General features: G+C 40.3%; 1 protein-coding gene across 1 annotated transcript in view; it reads left to right on the top strand.

Moving 5' to 3' along the window:
- The window catches only part of LOC145505156 (uncharacterized), a 31,129-nt gene that overhangs the window by 3,074 nt on the left and 3,384 nt on the right, over positions 1 to 24,671 (top strand). Inside the window, exon 3 of the mRNA XM_081486954.1 lies at positions 14,815 to 14,876. Within this exon, the coding sequence (XP_081343080.1) occupies positions 14,815 to 14,843 (29 nt within the window). The 3' untranslated portion in view covers positions 14,844 to 14,876. The remainder of the gene's footprint in view (positions 1 to 14,814; positions 14,877 to 24,671) is intronic.

Raw genomic sequence — 24,671 nt, 5'->3', positions numbered from 1 at the left:
AACGGAGGATGAGATGGTTGGATGGCATCACCGACAACATGGACATGAGTTTGAGCAAGCTCCAGGAGTTGGTGATAGACAGGGAAGCCTGGCGTGCTGCAGTCCATGGGTTCACAGTCAGATATGACTGAGTGACTGAACTGACTGATCACTGAGAAACAGTGTCCTCAGGAAGGAGAAGTATTGGCTTTTAATGTGTAGCGTTTTCTGTTTGTTTTTTCCCCTTGACTTATTTGTTTTTAAGCTAACACTGCATTTTAAAAGTGTATAATGAGAATATAGAACATATCTTTGTTGACTTGCTAAATAGTAAGCAACTTTTTCTCCCTCACTGAAATTCCATTTCTAGCCAATTGTTGAGTCCATTTTTCTCTAATCTCTGCAAAACCATAAGAATAAAAGCTGTGGCCTGAAAAGCAATGTAATCTAACAGATCTAAAGTGGAGCCCATGGAAGTGAAAGAAAAATATATTCACAAAAAAAGAACCCATTTCAACCCCTTACTAGAAATAATAGAAATTCTTAGCTAATTGGCAATTTGTGAACACAAGGAAACTTTGACATTCATTATTTCAAAACCTACACACATTATTTTAGAACGTATATACTTAGTAGTAAAAAGGATATGAGTTAAATAGGGCTTCGCTCATAGCTCAGTCGGTAAAGAGTTTGCCTGCAATGCAGGAGACCAGGGTTCGATTCCTGGGTTGGGAAGATCCCCTGGAGAAGGAAACGGCAACCCACTCCAGTATTCTTTCCTGGAGAATTCCATGACAGAGGAGCCTAGTGGGCTACAGTCCATGGGGTTGCAGGAGTCAGACACAACTTGGCGACTAAACCACCACCACCAAGAGTTAAATGAGAGAGACCTTGGTGTGTTGTACAGAAGGAAAAACACTGGTGGGAAGAGAACAGGGATAAGGACTTTTAAAAGACTAAGGAAGAGACTTTAGATGTGTAAAGTCCATTAAAATGGTAAGAAGAGCCATTTATATACTGCCCTTTACCCTAGGTGAGAGTTTGTTTGCACAGCCTTGAAGCTTATGTAAATATGTATGCTCACCTGGTGTTCTTACTTGCTTCCGTGGATGAATCAGAAAGTAGGGAGGGGTTGGAGCCCTGGTTGGAATCATGTGGAGTCACAAACATAAAGGAGAGTTTCCACTTTAACATGATGGCTCAGAACTGGTCCCAGGAGGCTGTGACCAGCTGTGTGAGACTGACCTACAACAGCAGTTGCCTCTAAATGACTTGAATTCTTGAGTATGACAGATCTCATTTCTCCTAAAACTGTAGTGTAGAATTTGGGAGTGGTGATTTTGTCATTCTTCAAATCCACTTTTCCTATTGTTTGAGAATGTGTGGAATTTGCAGAGCATTTTTCTTGCTGAGAACCCAATCTTGCAAACATTAAATAAATAAAGACTACTTATTCTATGTTTACAGCTAGGGACTTTGAGGGCCTTGCAAAGAATACTTCACGGAAACGTTATTTGGTGAATGATGTGGACTGACTCCATGCTTGGCTCTCTAACTGAGGTTTCCAAATTCCAAGAAAGAGAATGGGAAATTTGAATGATTCACTACCCCGCAGAGATGTCCCCAGGGTTTTTTCCACCTCTCAGTGAGAGTTGAGATCTTCAACATCACTTCAGCTTCAGATTATAATCTCACTTCTCTCTGGGGCACGAGCGCCAGCTCTCTCAGGCAAGAGGCTTTTCTCCTATGTCAGGTTTCACGTTGAGCTCACCCTTATGGTTGGGTCTCACGTTCCCTTGCCATTTTTCATTTACTTCATGAATCAGCAACAACTCCAAGTAACATAGCACTTCACAAGTGAGTGTCTCTTGCCTCTGGCCCCTCTCTCCTAAATCCACATTTTGTACTCCAAACGTAGTTTCTACTTCACATGTTAGACCGGCCACCAGTTTTTAAGTCAGCACCATTCAACAACATTCTGCACAGCCCGCGTAGGTAGCTTGATGGCCAAAAACAGTGACTCTGAGCCAACTGTGCTGCTTATTAGCCATGTTATCTTAGGAAAATTACAGAACGTTTTTGTGCCTTCGTTTCCTCATTTGTAAAATGGGAATAATATTGAGGTGGCCAAAAAGTTTGCTTGTTTGTGTGAGGTTTTTCTGTAACATCGTACGGAAAAGACCCAAAGGAACTTTTTGGCCAACCTGATAGTACCTATCCCAGTGTGTTTTTTTTTAGGAGGATCAAATTGTTTAATTGTTGTAATACCTTCATTATAGAGGTGTTGTGAAGGTGATAAGATGATGTGTGTAAGATATTTAGCACTACTTGAAAGAGCTCAGTAAATAATAGCCATTGATACTATTATGAAGAGCAGAAGAGAAAATTTGCCCTTTTTGAGAGTAGGATTCAAGGGTACAAATGTACTAGTCTTAGTCCACTGCTAAAGATTAATGGACTTTGTTATTTTTTTAATTTTTATTTTATATTGCAGTATAGTTGATTTACAGTATTGTTAGTTTCAGGTGTACAACAAAGTGATTCAGGTATACGTATACATGTATCTATTCTTTATCAGATTCTTTCCCATTATAGGTTATTACAGAGTATTGAGTAGAGTTCCCTGTGCGATACAGCAGATTCTTATTGGTTGTCTTTTTTATGTATAGTAGTGTATGTATGTTAATCCCAAACTCCTAATTTAGCCCTCCCCCCCTTCCCTTTTGGTAACCATAAGTTTGTTTTCTAACAGACTTCGTTGTTATTTATAGAACTATTATTTTACTGTTATTTTCAGAATTAGAGCTAGCTCTTGAGCAAGTATCTTCAGAGCAAATATCTTCTATGCCTTCTTTAGGGGCCTACACTTATTTTTAGTACTTCTTTAGGTTCCCAGGGCACTGTATTCTAATGTCTAATTTTTATCTGGTTTTTCTCCATGTCCCCTCACATTGCTTCCCTTTTCTTCCTATTCTTCCTCTTCATCTGACATGGCTGTGTGTGTGTGCGCACACACACACATGCGCGCGCACACACACATTTGCTTTGTGCCCACCGCCAAGCATTGAGCTTCAAATCACATGTCTTGAGCTGTCAACCTGGGTCTACCATTTGCCATTCTATGCAAGTCAGTTTATTTAAGCCTCAGTTTTTCTTTTCTTTTTTTTCATTCCATATGGCCCCCAAAGATGGGCTGAAGTTCTAGATGTGGAATTACATTACTGACCCGTGGTTAAGAAGCAGCAGCTAACTTGCAAATAATTTAATTATGCAAAACTGCTGGCTTGTTTTTGTAGATAGTGATGGCAGCCAAACTTTAGGAATTGGGATGAAAATTGACTATTCTCCAACAACCTCATAACCAGTTTATAATTAAACCAAGTCTTGGCCAGTTTCTGTCCTACAGATATTTGTTAAACAAACAGTTGTTTAGCAAGCAGACACGGTAACATATAGCACCTGTTCTGGGAGTCTGATGAAGTGCCGGGTCTCGGTCCTTTTGGAATCTGCAGTCATGACCTTACATGGAAGATTCGCTGGACGCATATGAACAATATTCCAGAGCCAGGATTCTGTCACCCTTTTAGTAAGCATCAACCCACTGGAAGCCCTCCTTCCCACACACCATTTCTAATGGTTCAGCTTTTTACAACCTGTTCATGCTGGAGTGGAGTGCCTCTAATATGTTTCAGCTAGTCCATCTATCTTGGAAATCACAATTTCTATCAATGAGAATTATTTCTAACATCCATTATGATGACTAACCACTAATTTCAACAATGAAAATTCACTTTTGACACTTGTTAAATTGAACAGAACTTGAGCAACTCCAGGAGGTAGTGGAGGACAGGGAAGCCTGCTGTGCTGCAGTCCATGGGGTTACAAAGAGTCAGACACAGCTTAGCAACTGAACTACAAATATTAAATAGAATGATCTTTAAAAATGTAGCTGTAGTGTGTTAGTCACTCAGTCATATCTGACTCTGCAATCTCATGGTCTGTAGCCCACCAGGCTCCTCTGTCCATGTGATTCTCCAGGCAAGAATACTGGAGTGGGTCACCACTGACTTCTCCAGGAGATCTTCCTGACCCAGGGATGGAACCTGGGTCTACTACATTGCAGACAGATTCTTTACAGACTGAGCCACCAGGAAAATCTATACCTACCTCTATTGGGAGTCTTCCTGATGAGCTCTCCAGCTGCCATCCTGGAGTAGGGATTTTTGATGAGGCAACTGACTGTACCTCAAGTGCAGTTTAACCTAATCCATTCATAATATTGTGCTGTCTATGGTGAAGAACTTTAGATACACATGCAGACATCATCAGGATAATACTTACAAAGGATATATACTATGCCAGGTCCCTCTCCCCTCTCTTAACATGTGAGAATTATTATTGCTGTTTTACTAATGTAGAAGATGAAGTTCACAGAGATTATATCACTTTGCACCAGTCAAAATCAAGGAAATGGTATGGTTGAGATTTGGTTATAAGTCCAGACCATTTCCACCATATTAGGATGACCATAAATTCTCGTTTGCCTCTTGATTGACAGAATTGTCCTATTATCTGATTAGTGCCCTCTTCATTTTCAAAACTGTCCCAATTTAAATAAAAACTTATGTAATCACCCCAACTCTATTACATGGTCTCCAAAGTCCAAGGATCTCCTTCCCCCAGCTCTGTCAGATTCTCTCAGATCATATGAACACACAACAGTAAGTGCTCCTGGCCTGGCTCTTTCTTTCCCCATCATGTTATTTTGAATAAAAGGGAGAAAAAAACACCCCAGTATAATTAGGTTGCACAAATTCAGGAAAAGAAAATCCTGCTAACAGGAATTACAGGTCTTCTCCTTTGCTAAGAAAGATGTAACAATGAGTCACCAAGAAATTGGGCAGACTGTGGTAACTGATTATAAAACGCGATAAAAATTATGGGAAGAAGAATTTTTTAAGTTAAGCTGTATTTTCAACAGTGTTTGCCCAGAAACATTCATATTGATTAATTCAGTGTCTTTTTTTGTCTGTTACCATTTGTCCTTACAAAGAGAGAAAAAAATTGCACCCAGTTTTTACCACTTTAGGTATAATATAAAAATCACACTTTTGGTTACAAGCTATAAAATAAATGTCATGAGGATATAATGTTCAGCATGGCAACCATAGTTAATAACAGTATTTCGTATTTGAAAGTTGCTAAGAGAGTGTATCTTTAAAGTTCTCAACACAGGGAAAAATTTTTTTTAACTGTGTGGTGATGGATGTTAACTAGATTTATCATGGTAATCATTTTGCAATACACACAAATATTGAAGCATTATGTTATCACCTGAAACTAGTATAATGCCACGTGTCAACTGTACCTCAACCCCACCCCTCAACACACGTCTTTGATAAAGAATTAGATGTTAGATTTACCAGTCAACTATAGGAATTATAAAGCAGTTCTCTAGGATTCTTTGAAAATTTACTCAGAAAGCATTCCTTCTCTAAGCGATGCTAAAATACCTTACCCTGCCATGACCTTTTCTTACAATGATAAATACAGTGTCTGTGGATGTGTATGGGTTGAGGATTGCTGGCCTTTGCTCATCTGTGGGTTCCCCGTGGCAGAGACACATCTCCCTGTGACACATGAGCGAGCCTCCAGAACCTTCTAAGAAGTGCTCTTGTATGAGGCAAAGGCAGCCCTCTGTCACTCATCGTCCCATGACTGGGTTGACTATCAGAGGCATTGTTTCATTGTGTCTCATGGTCCCCTCTCTGAAGTGTACTATTCTTTGTAGCTTCTGCTCCAACTTTAAGCTGCGGCCACACTCTCTTCTCACCTCTTCTGACATTGCCTGAAGTCTTGCCAATAGTGGGTTGACAGTAATGGCAGTTTGAGACCGTCCTAGGAGGTCAGCAAGGTCAACTAGCCAGCCTGGAATTCCCTGGTTAATTCTTTGCATAGTGCCCTAGATTTGGTTAGATACACTGCCTTTCTTTAAATTCTTGGAAGCTTTTTTGGGTGAAGAGTGGGGAGGATTGGAGAAGAGGACAACCACACTGTTACCTTGGTTTGGGAGGGGAAATAAGTTTTTTGAGTAGGGAATGCTAAAAAGGATAGAACATGGTTTGTGTGGAATCTATACCTATTTAATTTAAAATACAATGTGTTTCAGCTCTTACCTACATCTTAAAAATACCTGTTACCAAGTCCAAACTCTGTCTTCTCACCACGTAACAGGCCACTTAACCAAGGGAGCAGGTGTTGAGGCAAGGAATACGACTTTATTCTGAAAGCCAGAAGACTGAGAAAATGACAGACTAATGTCTCGAAAGAACCATCTTCCTAGGGGGTCTGGATGCTGGGTTCTTTTATACGACAGAGAAGGGGAGGAGTTGGGGAAGTAAAGACCATTATCTTGCAAATATCTCCTGGAATGGCCAGGGACGGAATGTGTTAATCTCTTCAGGCAGAGGGCCAGGGCTCCCCAAGACAGATCTTTATGTATAATTATAATAATAAAAGCAATGAAAAGCAAAGGTTAAAGTCAAAGAAATAGATCCAACATGGAGTCAGAATTGACTCCTCCCTGCAACATACAGTCTAGGCATTTGTGATGTCATGGTTAAGTTGAGGGTCCTGGGAATGTTTTGAGCTGAGAGGATAGGAGAGATGTTGTCCACATCATATTTTCTGAAGAAGAAAATCTCATTCTTTCCTAATTTAATAAATGATCATTATCACTCCCCCCCTTCTTCTTGTTGGGATTATAAGAAAATGATGGCTAGTATCCAATGAATTCAACCACCATTCTCTGTGCATTGTGTGTATACATTATTTTTTATCCTTTTAACAATTCTGTGGAGTACTATTACAATTCTCATTTTCCAGATGAGGAAACTGAGACACCAAGAGTCCCTCAACCTGCCAGCCATTGAATTGGCAAAGCCAAATTTCATAAACGCACAGTCTTCCCCTGGAGGCAGCATTTAACCAGACAATATCTTGCCTCATGAATAACTTTCAAAAATGGGTTAGCATGTTCCTTGCTGCCTTGAAGTACTAAAACATCTGTAACTTGCTTAATTGTTTGATATGCAGCTTTCATATTAGGAACATGACAAACTCTATAAAACCAATTGTAACAATTTCCTTGATTTGTAGGACATTTGATATTATCTTTAAATGGGATTGTTGATATTGAAAAACATTCATTGACAATATTTACTGTTCCCCTTCCAGATATCAAATATTTACTGTTCTTTACCTGAAACTATCACAACATTATTAATTGGCTATACCCCAATATAGCATAAAAAGTTAAAAAATAATAATGTTCCCCTTTCAGATACAAGGCACACAATTGGGTATGTAGAGTCTTTGCGAGGGGCTGGGAGTGAGAGGGAAAAACCTCTCTAAGGTGGATAAAAGCTGCACACAGATCAGTATAAAATGAAACAGAAAATAAGTGCCATCAGAGAAAGGCAAAGAAAGAGCTGAGGGAATTCAGGGAGGCAAAGCCGCCAAGTTTCATGATCTTAACCTCCAAAAAGTGTCCCATTTTCTTGAGCGTCCGCTGTAACAGCTACTATGTATAAACTCTGATGAAATCTTTGAAGGTATAATAAAAAGGATCTAGAGAAGCTATTAATAATTGAGCATTTATTGGTCATGTGGTAAGATTCAGTTCAGTTCAGTCGCTCAGTCGTGTCCAACTCTTTGCGACCCCATAAATCGCAGCACGCCAGGCCTCTCTGTCCATCACCAACTCCCGGAGTCTACCCAAACCCATGTCCATCGAGTCAGTGATGCCATCCAACCATCTCATCCTCTGTCGTCCCCTTCTCCTCCTGCCCCCAAGCCTACCCAGCATTAGGGTCTTTTCCAATGAGTCAACTCTTGGCATGAAGTGGACAAAGTATTGGAGTTTCAGCTTCAACATCAGTCCTTCTAATGAACACCCAGGATTGATCTCCGTTAGGATGGATTGACTGGATCTCCTTGCAGTCCAAGGGACTCTCAAGAGTCTTCTCCAACACCACAGTCTAAAAGCATCAATTCTGTGGCGCTCAGCTTTCTTCACCGTCCAACTCTCACATCCATACATGACCACTGGAAAAACCATAGCCTTGACTAGACGGACCTTTGTTGGCAAAGTAATGTCTCTGCTTTTAAATATGCTATCTAGGTTGGTCATAGCCTTCCTTCCAAGGAGTAAGCGTCTTTTAATTTTATGGCTGCAATCACCATCAGCAGTGATTTTGGAGCCCCAAAAAATAAAGTCTGACACTGTTTCCACTGTTTCCCCATCTATTTGCCATGAAGTGATGGGACCAGATGCCATGATCTTAGTTTTCTGAACGTTGAGCTTTAAGCCAACTTTTTCACTCCTCTTTCACCTTCATCAAGAGGCTCTTTAGTTCTTCTTCACTTTCTGCCATAAAGGTGGTGTCATCCGCGTATCTGAGGTTATTGATATTTCTCCCGGCAATCTTGATTCCAGCTTGTGTTTCTTCCAGCCCAGCGTTTCTCATGATGTACTCTGCATATAAGTTAAATAAGCAGGGTGACAATATACAGCCTTGACGGACTCCTTTTCCTATTTGGAACCAGTCTGTTGTTCCATGTCCAGTTCTAACTGTTGCTTCCTGACCTGCATACAGGTTTCTCAAGAGACAGGTCAGATGGTCTGGTATTCCCATCTCTTTCAGAATTTTCCACAGTTTATTGTGATCCACACAGTCAAAGGCTTTGGCATAGTCAATAAAGCAGAAATAGATGTTTTTCTGGAACTCTCTTGCTTTTTCAATGATCCAGCAGATATCAGCAATTTGATCTCTGGTTCCTCTGCCTTTTCTAAAGTAAGATGAATTAAATTTAAATAATATTTATCTCACTTGAAATACTATTACTACTCTTTTCTGACAAACCATGTTCATCATTTCTTTGAAAACATTGTTAAAGTCTAACCCTTAATGAAATCAGTGCCTCACACAATACCTTGTTTTAATGGGTACTAAAGAATATATATTCCTCTGGGTCAAGACTTTGCCTACTTAAGCAAGCCTTTAGCATTCATGTACATTTGAACCTAAGCTTCATTATATCATTCTTAATAGCTATTCTCTGTTGTCTCCATCATACTTAATCTGTTCTTCCATTCGTTTGTTCACTTAATCATTCGACAAACACTGCTTTAGAAGTAGTAATCTGGGTTGATGCTTTTATTTCTTTATAACTTGAGCAGTTTATTGGATGGTGGTATGACTCACCAAACTGGAAACCATAGGATGAGGGGTAATTGGAGAGCAAATGATTGATAAGTTCAAATGTCGAGTTTGAGTTTGAGGTGCCTGTTTGATATCCAAGTGAAAGGATGTATCAAGAAGCTGGAGATATGGGTCTGGAGAGAGAAGGATGGGACAGGGCAGGGGTGGGGGAGAGGAGCCCAGCTAGTTATAAAAGATTTGAGAGTCATCAGGCACCAAGGTAGTAGTTAAAGCCATGGAAAGGTGTTCTTCACCTGAGGGCTGAGGACCCAGAGGGAGTCACCAGCTGCTTCAGGATGTCCAGATAACCCTAAAACGATACACAACAGGCCCCCCCCCCACAGGGTGAGTTTTATCACATTCTCCAAGGGGTTGGTGACTCGAAAAAAGCTAAGAATGAAGGGTGAAAAGAGAAGGTTCAGAAAGGAACACTGGGGCTCTCTAACATTTAAGAAGTAGAAAAAATAGCAAAGAAAAGATGAGAAAATTTGAAAAGAGTCATGGCAGTCAAATGATTAGAATGTTTCATGGAGGGGGTGTCATATAGTGTCCCACGTGGCAGAAAGGTGAAATGAGATAAAGGACATTTCAGTCCTTATCTTTCTTGCCAGGTCCCTCAGGAGTGTTCTGTGTGCAGTGGACACTTAGTAAATGTTGACAGAAAAATTACATTGAATCATTTGAGAGCAGTGAAAGAAAAATTAATCAAATGGTATGCCAGTGGCAGGTTTAATTAGGTTTGCTGTCACATTAACAAACACATAAGAAATTAGATAGTTAACATATTGTGAGACCATTTTATAAAATCTCTTTTAAGTGGTGAATTGAATCAGTCTCCCAAAAAACTAGAGCCAGCTTTATATACAGATAAACAACCCCTTCCATGGAATGAATGAAAAGATTGTGTCTCTGTATACTTCATTGTCCCTCCTGCTATATTACAGTACCTGAAAAACCAATTATTCTGGAAGCATGTGAATGTCTGCTGTATTATGTTACCTTGGAGGTGAGCTAAAAACATTAGTTGGCTAAAATGTTTGCATAAACACTATTAGCACACTACTATTATGGATTGTTAGCTCGAGGTTAACATAATGACTTTTCATTTGCAACTGTTTTAAGTTTATGAAGATTTCATAAACACTGTATCATGTCATTTAATACTGAGTCTCCGCCCTAACAGATAGTTGTAGAAGCCTTTCTTCTAGGTTAAAGAAAAAAACGTCCCTATGTCTTTTAAGGATATAGTCTCATATAGTATAAAGATGGTTAAAAATAATAGACAAATAGTGCAAATGATAGTGATGTTGATGCTAAACACTTTTATTAATTATGATATAAGCCAAGGGGGTGAGAGAATGAGATCCCAAATGGAATGATTTATACAAGATAGAAAGTTGTTTCTCAGAGGGTTTGAAGACTTGAGAGAGTAGTGTCGAAGCATATATTACCGTATGTAAAATAGATAGCCAGTGGGAATTTGCTGTATGTGGCAGGAAAACCAAAGCCAGTGCTCTGTGACAGACAGCCTGAAGGGGTAGGATGGGGTGGAAGGAGGGAGGGAGGTTTAAGAGGGAAAGGGACATGTGTATGCCTGTGGCTGAGTCATCTTGATGTATGGCAGAAACTGTCACTGTATTGTAATTATCCTCCAATTAAAAATAAAATAAAACTTTTTTATAAAAGAAATATAATTTTCCACTTTCTCACACTTTAAGTATATACTCATCTGTAACCAAGTGAATTAATAGTACTGTAATATTTTGGATAAAAATACAAAGTGAATAAAATTTAAAGTAGCATGTTAAAAAAAAAAAAAGAAAGTTATTCCTCTCCCAGGTAATATTCAGAAGCAGATGGGTAATTCAGGGCACCTGATGGGCAGTTCTACTCTATGAAATCATTCTGGAACTCAGGTTGCTATTCTATCCCTGATGGGCATATCTATGGTAAAAGCTGGTTTACCAGCATCATATAAACCTTCCAGCCCCCTGAAGGAGAAAGAGAAGAGGGCAAACAGTTTCTTTCCTAAAGGATGTGACCAGGAAGGTGAACTTACCACTTATGTTCACATCTCATTGAAAAGGAGTTATTCAGTTGGTCACACCAAGCTGCAAGGAAGGCTGAGATTTTTTGCCTCTAACTGAGCAGCTGTGTGTCCAGCTTGAATTCAGGAGATTCTCTTACTAGACAGAAGAAGAGAATATCAAATATTGGGAGACACTTGGCCATCTGTGCCACACTCTTGCGTTGATAGTCTTACAGTCATGATTATACTTATAGATACCAAGAGAGTTCGTGGATTCCTAAAGTGGGTTAACTATGGAAAAATCCTGCTTTAGTTTTAATTTTGTTTATTGTATATTGTTTATCAAATCCTCAAATACGGTAAATAAATTATAGAATCTCCTTGGAGAAGTGTTAAAAAAAATATTATTTTGACTGAGCCCTGGAGGAATTTTGCTTACAAAGGTAGCCCAGTTTATCTTTCACTTCAGTTCAGTTGCTCAGTCGTGTCCGACTCTTTGTGACCCCATGGACTGCAGCACACCAGGCCTCCCTGTCCATCCCCAACTCCTGGAGTTTACTCAAACTCATGTCCATTGAGTCAGTGATGCCATCCAACCATCTCATCCTCTATTGTTGCCTTCTGCTCCCGCCTTCAATCTTTCCCAGAATCAGGGTCTTTTCAAATGAGTCAGTTCTTCACATCAGGTGGCCAAAGTATTGGGGTTTCGCTTCAACATCAGTCCTTCCAATGAGTATTCAGGACTGATTTCCTTTAGGATGGACTGGTTGGGTCTCCTTGCAGTCCAAGGGACTCTCAAGAGTCTTCTCCAACACCACAGTTCAAAAGCATCAATTCTTCAGTGCTCATCTTTCTTTAGGATCCAACTCTCACATCCATACATGACTACTGGAAAAACCATAGCTTTGATTAGATGGACCTTTGTTGGCAAAGTAGTGTCTCTGCTTTTTAATATGTTGTCTAGATTGATCATAACTTTTCTTCCAAGAAGCAAGCATTTTTCAAGGAGCAAGCAAGTTTATCTTTATGACTTTCCTTATCCTGTCTCATCTGCATAAGGTGCATAGAGATGGTGTGTTACTGGAAATACTGCAAGGCTGCTTCCCTTGAGAGTATTTAAATCCCATAGTGAGAAGAGACACAGCTAGTAAACAGTAAAAGCTATCATATCTGTAATTGCAGTTGTTCCTGGAATAAAAGAATAAAATAAAGAATTAAATATGGTAGGATTAACATGAAAGCACTGGAGGGCTGTTTTTTAACTGCTTTACTTTTTGGAGGGTGGGTCCTGTTGGAAGTTGATTTTAAAAAAGTTGGTGCTTTGCAAAATTATTTACTTAATATTAGGTTTTGGTGAGAAAGCAGGGAAATTATGAGAGTAGTTACGTGAATGTACACCAGTCAATCAGGAGTGTTTTCCCAACACTTGCATTCCTCCAGTACACCAAGAAACCTAGATTTTAGACACCATTTTTATGCATTTATGAAGTTTCTTTTTCCAGCTCCCAGAAATCTTACTGGTGATTTTATTAACAGCAAATTCTAGAACTGTGCTGTACAACATAGTAGCCAGTAGCCACACGTGGCTGTTGAGCACTCAAAATGGGATTAGTCCATAAATGTATACACTGGATTTCAAAGACCTGTTAAGAAAAAATAATGTAGACTATCTGATGACTCTTTAATATTGATTCCATGTTTAAGTGATAGTATTTTAAATATATCGGGTTAAATAAAATATATTACAAACACTGATTTGACCTGTTTTCATGTTTTTAATGGGACTAATAGAAAAATTTTTAATTATGTTATGATTCATATCATGTTTCTATTGAACAATGCTGATTTAGAAGCTAAGGGAGAGGATAGATAATCTCTTTTTCCAGGCTTGAATTGACCTATTCTATGGCACATTGTCTTAATCCAAGGGTTATAGAGTTTTAAACCAACAGCCTCTCCACCCTATAATCTCTCATACTCCAAATCACTGATACTCCAAGGACACTGATAATATATCCTAGGGTCATTGGCCGTGGGTTGAAAATTTCTAACAGTGGCTGTGTCACTGCTCTGCGTGATGATCCTTTCTGCTTATGGACAATTCTAACTATCAGAAACGTTTTATTTACAGTGAGAAGAATGTTGGCTCTCTGTACCTTCAGCTTCTTCTGAGACTTTCTCTTTTTAGAATAATTAAAATAAATCTAATCTTTCTTGCCATGTGAGTCTTCCCATTTAATTAATTCAAAAAGTATGAGGTACTGTATGCATGCATGCATGATCAGTCACTAAGTCACGTCTGACTGTTTTGCCACCCTGTAGACTGTAGCCCTCCAGACTCCTCTGTCCATGGAATTTTCCAGGCAAGAATACTGGAGTGGGTTGCCATTTCCTCCTCCATGGGATCTTCCCAACCCAGGAATTGAACTCAGAACTTTGGTGTCTCCTGCATTGGCAGGTAGATTCTTTGCTACTGAGCCACCTTGGAAGCCCAAGGTATTGTGTAAGTAATATACACAGTATCATGTGCCCCTCATCTGCCCCAGCTCACGTCGACTCCTCCCCAGGGCAAACAGAACAATTCCTGTTTCCTGTACTTGTTTGACACATTCTCATTTGTTAATAGAAGTTCTTTTATCAGAACAGGCAATCTCTACAGATACAAGTTTGTGCAGGAAAGCAAGAGTCATTATAAGATAAAAATATGAACTGACCTCTGAAAAAGTTAGCCTACACCAACTTTATTTTCAATTTAACACTCATGTCTCTAGGACACAATAGTTTCTTCCAAAAGGAGTGATTTAAATACCAAGGATTGTGAAGCACCAGGGGAAAATTGATGAAGCTTTCAAAGAATTTTTATGATGGTGTAGCAAAATTCATATAATCTGAATTGTCTCTCATACTATCAAACAATTTTTTTGGTCAGGAAAGTTTTTTTTTCCAAAACAACAACAACAACAACACCGAGCTTGTGTGATAGGTTGAAAAACATGGCCCAAATATTAGATTAATGAATGAATTAGGAAATACCTAGGAACGTAAATTTTCATCCTGGAAAATACAATACTATCTTTTCTTGAAATCCTTCATGTTTTTCTCAACTCTACTTGCTTTATTTTTGAGAAGAAAAATCCCAAATTATTACCCTTTAATTCCTTCTCTTTTGCAACCCTCTATGTTTTTAAGTACCGTATGATACCTTACAAGGCCTTTGTAGTGGTTTGAATGGTGGCCCCCAAGAGATATCTGCAAAGACCTTTGTCCAAATAAACTCACATTCATCGGTTTCAGGGGTGAGGATATGGATGTATCTCTTGGTGTCCACCATTCAAGTGACTACAGAGGCCTTGTAAGATATCATATGATACTTAAAAAGATCAAGAGGGTTGCAAAAGGGAAAGGATGAAAGGGTAATATTTGGGGATTTTTCTTCTTAAAGATAAAGGATACAGAGTTGAGGGGGAAAAATGTAGGATTTCAAGAAAATATAGTATTCTATTTTCCAGAATGAAAATTTTCATTCCTGGCTATCTTTGGTAGGTCCTAAAGCCAATGACAAGAGTTCTTAGAAGAAATAGAAGAGAAGACGCGGAGAAAGCCAGGTGAAGACTGAAACAGAGATTGGAGTTGTGCAGCCACAAGCTTGGAGCCACCAGAAGCTGGAAGAGGCAATGGAGGCTTTGCCCTTAGAAGCTTCAGAGGGGGCATTGCTTGTGGACACCTTGGTTTTGCACTTCTGGCTTCCACAACCATGAGAAAATAAATTTCTGTCACTTTAAGCCACCAAGTTTGTGGTAACTAATTACATCAGCCTTAGGACCCTATTTCCAGGTGGTGCAGTGGTAAAGAATCCACCTGCCAATGCAGGAGACTCAGAGATGTATTCAATCCCTGGGTCGGGAAGATCCCCCAGAGGAGGGCATGGCAACCCACTCCAGTATTGTTGCCTGGAGAATCTCATGGACAGAGGAGTCGGGTGGGCTGTAGTCCATGGGGGCGCATAGAGTCGTACATGACTGAGCGACTATACACCCTACTACACACGGCCTTGCTTGTGATTGTTGTTGTTCAGTCGCTCAGTCATATTCGACTCTTTCCGACCCCATGGACTGCAGCACATCAGGCTTCCCTGTCCTCCATCTCCTGGAGCTTACTCAAACTCATGTCCATCAAGTCAGACATGCCTTTCAACCACTCGTCCTCTGTCATCCCCTTCTCCTCCTGCCTTCGGGCTTTCCCAGCATCAGGGTCTTTTCTGATGAGGCAGCTCTTTGCATCAGGTGGCCAAAATATTGGAGCTTCAAAATCAGTCCTTCCAATGAAAATTCAGTATTGATTTCCTTTAGGATTGACTGGTTTGATCTCCTTGCAGTCCAAGGGACTCTCAAGGGTCTTTTCCAACACCACAGTTCAAAAGCATCAATTCTTCAGCACTCAACCTTCTTTATGGTCCAACTCTCACATCCAGTTCTGGAGAAGGGAATGGCAAGCCACTCCAGAATTCCTGCCTGGAAAATCCCACGGACAGAGGAGCCTGGTGGGACAGAGGAGTCCACGGGATTGCAAAGAGTCGGACATGACTAAGCAGCTAACACTGTCACTTTCACATCCATACTTGACTACTGGAAAAACCATAGCCTTGACTATACAGATCTTTGTTGGCAAAGTAATGTATCTGCTTTTTAACATGATGTCTAGGTTTGTCATAACTTTTCTTCCAAGGAGCAAGCATCTTTTAATTTCATGGCTGCAGTCTCCATCTGCAGTGATTTTGGAGCCCAACAAAATAAAGTCTGTCACTGTTTCCATTGTTTCCCCATCTATTTGCCATGAAGTGATGGGACCAGATGCCATGATCTTCGTTTTTTGAATGTTGAGTTTTAAGCTAGCTTTTTCACTCTCCTCTTTCACTTTCATCAAGAGGCTCTATAGTTCCTCTTTGCTTTCTGCCATAAGGGTTGTGTCATCTGCATATCTGAGGTTATCAATATTTCTCCCAGCAATCTTGATTCCAGCTTTTGCTTCATCCAGCCTGGCACTTCGCAGGATGTACTCTGCATATAAGTTAAATAAGCAGGGTGACGATACACAGCCTTGAGGTACTCCTTTCCCAGTTTGGAACCAGTCCATTGTTCCATGTCCAGTTCTAACTGTTGCTTCTTGATCTGCATACAGATTTCTCAGGAGGCAGGTGAGGTGGTCTGGTATACGTTGGCAATTCTGATCTCTGGTTCCCCTGCCTTTTCTAAATCCAGCTTGAACATCTGAAAGTTCTCAGTTCATGTACTGTTGAAGCCTAGCTTGGAGAATTTTGAGCATTACTTTGCTAGCGTGTGAGATGAGCGCAGTTGTGCAGTAGTTTGAACATTCTTTGGCATTGCTTGCGATAAAAAGCCTTAATTTATAAACTAGCTGAGGAGAGGGGAAGGAAATAGTCAACTTTCAATCTTCATTTTTGGCCCAGGGAGCCAATATACTTTTTCTTGGTATCAAGGTTGGACAGAAGTAATATGTCAAATTATTCAGGCCTAAACCGTAAACCATACTCTGACATTATCTTGATAATTTAAGCAAGTTATTTTCTTTCTTTAGGTCTAAGTTTGCCTCTCCCTACAATTAAAATAGTAAATTAGATCAGAACATCCCAAACGGGTATCTTGAGGAATTCTGTTTTGAAGGATATAAATGAGTATACTGCCTCCCCCAACAATACCCTTACCCAGTGCATGGGGTTGCACTGTGTTCGGTGTTCAAATAAACTTAGGAAGTTCTGGGCCAGATGTGTCCTATGTCACCTTACCCCCTGGCTATAGCTGATTTTTTTTAAAAAAAATTTTATTGGAGTAGGTTGCTTTACAATGTTGTGTTAGTTTCTACCATACAGCAATGTGAATCAGCTATATGTATACATATATCCTGTCTTTTTTGTATTTCCTTCTGATTCAAGTCACCACAGAACACTGAATAGAGTCCCTGTGCAGTAGAGTACGGAGAAGGCAATGGCACCCCACTCCAGTACTCTTGCCTGGAAAATCCCATGGATGGAGGAGCCTTGTAGGCTACAGTCCATGGGGTCGCTAAGAGTCAGACATGACTGAGCGACTTCACTTTCACTTTTCCCTTTCATGCACTGGAGAAGGAAATGGCAACCCACTCCAGTATTCTTGCCTGGAGAATCCTAGGGACGGCGGAGCCTGGTGGGCTGCCATCTATGGGGTCGCACAGAGTCGGACACGACTGAAGCGACTTAGCAGCAGCAGCAGCAGCAGTAGAGTATGTTCTCATTATTACAGTGAGCTTCCCACATGGCGCAGGGGTAAAGAATCTGCCTGCCACTAACAGGAGACGCAAGAGATGCAGGTTCAATCCGTGCATTGGGAATATCCAGGGACTGAGCTAATGTTCTCATTATTTATCCATTTTATGAAAGTGAAAGTGCAAGTTGCTCAGTCATGTCCGACTCTTTGAAACCCCATGGACTCTACAGTCCATGGAATTCTTCAGGCCAAAATACTGGAGTGGGTAACCTTTCCCTTCTTCAGGGGATCTTCCCAACCCAGGGATCGAACCCAGGTCTCCCACATTGCAGATGGATTCTTTGCCAGCTGAGCCACAACAGAAGCCCAGGAATACTGGAGTGGGTGGCTTATCCCTTCTCCAGCGGATCTTCCCGACCCAGGAATCGAACTGGGGTCTGCTGCATTGCAGGCAGATTCTTTACCAACTGAGCTATCAGGGAAGCCTGATGTCCATTTTATACATAGTATCAATAGTATACATATGTCAATCACAATCTCCCAATTCATCCCAACCCTCTAGGATCCCTCTTGGTATCCATATGTTTTGTATATTAACACATGTTTGTGGAATCTGAAAAATTTGGTATAGACAAACTTATTTACAGAAGCAGAAATAGAGATGCAGATGTCGAGATAGGAATTTATGCAAACTAGGCCTCACAGTGTCTCTCTCCCGGGAATTTGGAATTGAGATTCAGAATTATAGTCTTTGCTAGTTCCTAGAAATGAGGATAAATAAACTCGGAGCCTTTAGTTAGCTACAGTCCTGCCTATGTAAGAAAACTGGAGAAAGCTACTCTGCAGAGAGATGATAATAGAGCAGATGAGCAAAGAAGCAAAATGGGATAGGGGGTAACCTCAGAAATGGAGCAATTATCTCCTGATAGATTTGGGGTTCTTCATTTCCAGTGAGATGCTTCTATAACCATAAAATCAACTCTCTTCTTTTTTGCCTAGGCTAGTTTGAGTAGGTTTGAATTTTGTTACTTGTATCTAAATTAGCCTTTACTAAAACAGGAAGGTTAGCACTTGGTAACTGTTGCCCAGTCGTGTCCAGCTCTTTGTGATCCCATGGACTGTAGCCCACCAGTCTCCTCTGTCCATGGAATTCTCCAGGCAAGAATACTGGAGTGGTTGCCATTCCCTTTCCAGGAGATCTTCCAAACCCAGGAATTGAACCTAGGTCTCCCACATTGCAGGCAGATTCTTTACCTTCTGAGCCACCAGTCAAGACCCTAACTAACATCTTATTGGTGCATCTAAAATACTACAGAGAGAAAAAGTACTGCAAACAAATCTTGGCTAAAGGCCCAGGGATGGGAGTTAAAATTCCAAATAAATAAAGAGGAAAAGAAAGCAAACTTTACATATGTCTCCATTAGCTTCATCACTTACATCTTAGCACTAATTCAATTATCAAACGGTAAGCATAAACTTTAATGCATAATCCCTTTTCCCAGGGTTTTACTAGAATACTGCTGATTCCAAACTAATGTTAATCACAATAGATTCTCAATCAATTAACTCTTGCTCAATTGATAAGGGGTCGCCAGTTTTTATTAAGCGGAAGGAGGTTACTGCTTCCCTGATAACCATTATATAACTAGAAGTGAAAAAATATTTCATTTAAAGGAGTGTCTCTCCAAAATTTATGGGTTTACTAAATTTCAGAGAATGATTATTAGATTATCTTTTTCATGGAGATGTATTTAAAATGCTTCATGTCCATGTGTTTAATCTCATCCCTTTAATGGAGTCTAGCAACTTTATCTTCAGGTGATTTTTACCCACTGAGAGAAAGTTTCCATCTGTGGTTTTGATCTCGAAACTCTTATTTTTCAAAGAATCAGAAAGGACACGATTATACATCAAAGGACAGTCAGATGAAAAATTTAAAACTCAGCAGGATTTTCAGACTTCAAATGACCATATGTTGTGTTTTTCAAAACATGTCATGTTGTGCTTTAATGAGTGTGACCTCTTTTGTATTTGTCATTTCTTAAGGCATATCAAGCAAGCAGTAGTGGGCCTAAATACATTGTCTTTCATGTAAGACCTCTTGGGAGATTCCTCAGTAATCCATGAGCAAAAATAAAGCTAGGAGTTCCTAACTTCCCACTGGGCAGTCTGTTGGATCTTGCCATGCCCAGGTGCCTGGCTTTTTGTGGTGGGAAGAAAGTGCTGGCAAGATGATCTGGCAGATGCTGGGGCGTCACCTTAGGAATTCTGACGAAGAAGCTTTGAGTCAAGATCAGAACTGCAAAAGAAGCAACAGAGCCCTTCAGAACAGTACTCACCAAACAGTTATCCTAAGGGCTAATTTTAACTTGGCAAGGTTTCTAGTGACTTTCTCCCTTTTGCTTATATATCATTCCCAGTTATGGGGGTCAACGGGCTTAAGGCTAGAAGTAAATGCACCCAAAGGGTCCTTTATCATATGGGATTCTAGGAAAAAAGAGGGTATTTTTTGCTGAATCTAAGTGCAAATTTGAGATATTTAAAAACATTCACATTTTTCTGATTTTGACAGTCAGATTATCTTCATTTTGGAACATGGAGGGAGAGAAGGGAAGTGGATACAAAGCATAATAATAGCCATTTAAAAACTCACCTGTCCAAGCCCCTGTATCCATCTGAGCAAATTTTCTTCCAGGCATATTTTGCCTATACATATATATTTAATTATTTAATCTCCCTGTGTTTTTTTTTTTTTTTTAAACTCAAAGCTGTAGTTAAGCCTTTCCTACATTGTTGCAAGCTCCATGTTAACAGTTCTTTTCAAGGATGGTACACCTAGATATATCAAAAATCAAATAGCTCAGCAGAAACATTTAAATGGCTCTTCTTAATATTCTGAAGTTCAGTGCAGCTATGAGTTTGGAAACCTGCAGGTGAAGACTGTTCTTTCTCTTCTGTCTTCTTCCTGCTGTTTAAACGGAGACTTGGAATCCATTTTTAGATGAGTGATGTAGGCTGTACCTTGTTGGAGAGCTTCTTGCCAAGAATGATGGCATTCACCTCCTACATGTGTTCATGGTGTGGAAGTCATTGCCAGGCCCAAGTCCCATTTTTCCATGATGATATAAGCCACCATATCTATGATGTAGTCTTAGCTCATCTTGGTAAGGCTCTGGTTATAAACACAATTTTTAATGACTGTTCTATCCATTCTAGGTTCCTGGTTGCAAACAACAACACGAATGGCTAATTAAATTAATTAACTTAAATTTTATTAAATTAATGTAAAAGTGTTAATCTCTTGGAGGGCACAAGAGCCAGGCCTGAGGAATATACAGCTCAAATTATAGCCCCAGGATGCTTCAGGAACTTAACCACACCTCTGACTTTGGAGGTGGAACACTGCTGCTCAACCCTCTGTCACTGCCCTTCTGGTCATCTCTCTCTGCCACAACCCACCACCCTCAGCAGAATGGATTACTTTGTAGACACCTCTTTCTTCTCACCACGGTTTTGAATTGGAATTTTGTTAAGAGTGAATCTGACACACAAGAGGAACATACGACACACACCCATGCCCTAGCTGCAAGGGAATGTGGTAAAACAAGTCGGTGACTTCTAACTTAGGAACAGAGAAATTTTGCCCCTGTGTAAAGGCTCTTTTCTAAATCATTTATTTATTTTTGGCTGTGCTGGGTCTTTCTTGCTACGTGTGGACTTTCTCTAGTTCGGCGAGCAGAGGGGCTGCTCTTCATTGCGTGCACAGGCTACTCACTGCTGTAACTTCTCTGGTTGGCGAGCACACTCTATAGAGCGTTCGGGCTTCAGTAGCTGTGGCGCGTGCGCTTAGTTGCACTGCGGCACATGAAATCTTCCCAGACCAGGGATGGAACCGTGTTTCCGGCACTGACAGGCAGATTCTTATCCACTGTACCACCAGGGACGTCCCTGTAAAGATTCTTCATAAGCTACTGGGCAGAGAAAAAGTCTAACAAAGTCCAAAACAAGTGTGTAATGCTTTATTATATAAACGTTTCATAATATACTTAATCATCACTGTTGAAAATTTGGGCTACTTAAGGAAATATATATTTTTTAGTCATGTTTATTGAGGTGTAATTTACACATGGAGCTTCTCAGGTGGCTCTGTGGTAAAGAATCTGCCAGCAGCACAGGAGATGCGGGTTCGATCCCTGGGTCAGGAAGATCCCCTGTAGGAGGAAATGGCTACCCACTCCAGTATTCTTGCCTTGGAAATCCCATGGACAGAGGAACTTGGCAGGCTATATATAGTCCATGGGGTTGAAAAGAGTCAGACACAACTTAGAAACTAAATAATAACAATTTACATGTGACTAAAATCTTCCCTGTTCTGTGTACAGTTTTACGAGTGTTGATAAATGCGTAAAGTCATCAAGCACCATAATCAAATGCAGAATAGTTTCATCACCCTTCAAAATCCCCTTACGTAGTCAGTTTATCCTACTGCCCCTCCTTGTAGGTGACCAAAGATTTATTTTTATCCCTATAGTTTTTCTTTTCCTAGATTGTAATATAAAAGGAATCATACAGTATATCCTTTTTCACTCTGCCTAACAATTTTGAGATTCATCCATGTTATTGTATATGTCAGTAGAGCATTCCTTTTTATTGTCGTTCAGTTCAGTTCAGTTGCTCAGTCGTGTCCGACTCTTTGCGACCCCATGAATCGCAGCACGCCAGGCCTCCCTGTCCATCACCAGCTCCCGGAGTTTACCCAAACCCATGTCCATCGAGTCGGTGATGCCATCCAACCATCTCATCCTCTGTCGTCCCCTTCTCCTCCTGCCCCCAATCCTTCCCAGCATTAGGGTCTTTTCCAATGAGTGAACTCTTCGCATGAGGTGGCCAAAGTTTTATTGTTGAGTAGTCTATTATATGGATGTACCAGTTTGTTTATCCATCCACCACCTGAAGAAATTTGGGTTGTTTTTGCAGTTTTTTGACAATTATTAATACAGCAACTATAGACATCGGCATAAAGGTTTTTGTGGGAACAAAATTTTAACTTCGCTTCAGTAAATACCTAGGAATGGAATTACTGGGTCATGTGGTAAGGATGGGCTTCCGGTGGTGCTAGTGGTAAAGAACTCACCTGTCACTGCAGGAGATGTAAGAGACATGGCTTCGATCCCTGGGTCAGAAAGATCCCCTGGAGGAGGGCATGGCAACCCACTCCAGTATTCTGGCCTGGAGAATCCCATGAACAGAAGAGGCTGGCCAACTACAGTCCATAGGGTTGCACAGAGTCAGACACAACTGAAGCCACATAGCATGCATGCATGATAAGGATATGTTTAACTTTATAAGAAACTGCCCATCTGTTTTCTAAAGTGGACATCCTGTTTTGCATTCCCACCGGCAGTGTATGAGAGTTCTAGCCGCATCCTCTCCAGCATTCAGTCTTGTTTTCATGTTAGCTATGCTAATATATGTTAAAAATAATATTGATGCTAATCTTTGATGAAATTCCAGGACAGAAAATAAATACAACATAGGAACCCCAATGAAAAGTCATTTTCTATGTTCTCCCTTCTTCCCCTTGGCTTGACTATTCTTGCTCCCTATTAACATTCCTTATAAAATCTCACCTCCTTGGGAACAGGAAGAGAAATATGGAGAAGATGCAGTAGAGTTAGGAGAATTCATCATAGCTGGTTACTTGGCCAGTCCAAGAAAATGTTCCATGTGAGAAAAGCTACTTAGGAAAGATCCAGAAGACCTGTCTTGTACCATATTTTTATTTATCAAAAGCCCTTAATTTTAAAGGACACACATCCTTGCATGTGGACTAGAAGAGATAAAACCCACCTGGAAGTCCAAAAATTAGTGTCTACATATGAACTCTTTCCCTTGAGCCTGTTGTTAACTTTGGATATTCTTTTAATTTCTCTAGCTTCTAGATCTGTCCCTTATATTTAATCTGCTCATCTAGGTTGTGGTTTGGCTCAGTTCCTGGTTTCTGCCTCATTACTTATCCATTGTCTTTCCCATCTTGAACAACACTTAATACCATACTCACTGACTCCACTGGCTTCAGACCTGCTAGTGTCAGCATTTAGACACTTATTGGCTTCAGACCCAGCCATATCTTCAAGTTTCCACCCAATCCTTGCCTGAATGCTTGGGACTTGACATTATTGATGACTTGGATGGAAACACCAGTGTAAATCAAATTTATGGATGCCGTAAAGCCAGGAGTATAGCTAATATGTAGGATGACAGAATTAGGACAAAGAATATTCTTTGTCCTAATTCTGTCATCCTACATATTAGCTATACTCCTGGCTTATTCCCATAGGTTGGAACAAAGAACTGAAACTAATAAGGTAAATTGTAGCTGAATGAGGTTCTGAGCTTAGTTTTAAAACTCAGCTGCACAAGCGCAAGATGGGAAGTCATGTATTAGTTCTGCCATGTATGGAAATGACATAAGGTTTAAACAGACTACTTTCATGTGAGTCATTGGAGTGGTGCAATAAGTGGGACTGCCAAAAATAACTGAATGTGGGCTGAAGCTTCATTACCAAACAGAGTGAATTGGTCAAAGTGGACATGATCTCACTTTACACCACCTGTCAGACCACACTTGGAATATATAGGTTCAGTTTTGGGTCATACATGCTAAGGCAGATAAAGACAAACTGGAGTGTATCCACTTTCATCTCCCATCACAGTCTGGTTTCTGTCTCACCAAGGTACTAGTGACATTTCTGTGAGCTAGTGGGCACACTTCATGCCTTTTCCTATTTGACCTCGCTGCAGCATTTGACTCATGGACCACTCCTGCCTTCTTCAAGTTGTCTTCTCTTTGGTTTCTTGTCATTTATATCCTTTTCCTTTTTTTTCCCTACTTATCTCACTGTGACTTTTTCTCCTCCTTTGATACAAACATGGGTGTTCCTTAAGTTCCCAGCCCACTTTCCTTCTTTAGATTCCCCAAAGGAGATCCTATCCATTTCTGGAGCTTCAGTTACCAAATGGATGCCACTGACTGAATCCCAGATCCTTATTTCTAGCCTTGATATTTTTTTCACTCTTGTTCTATGTATCTTTTTTTTTGTGGTGAGAATATTTGATCAATAAATGCCCAGAAGTCAA

This window comes from Giraffa tippelskirchi, chromosome 5, assembly GCF_054371585.1.
Source record: "Giraffa tippelskirchi isolate mGirTip1 chromosome 5, T2T-mGirTip1v1.2.pri, whole genome shotgun sequence".
NCBI classification, from domain to species: domain Eukaryota; kingdom Metazoa; phylum Chordata; class Mammalia; order Artiodactyla; family Giraffidae; genus Giraffa; species Giraffa tippelskirchi.
The sequence above is the reverse complement of the archived record's forward strand: the minus strand, read 5'-3'. Positions and strand labels throughout refer to the sequence as shown.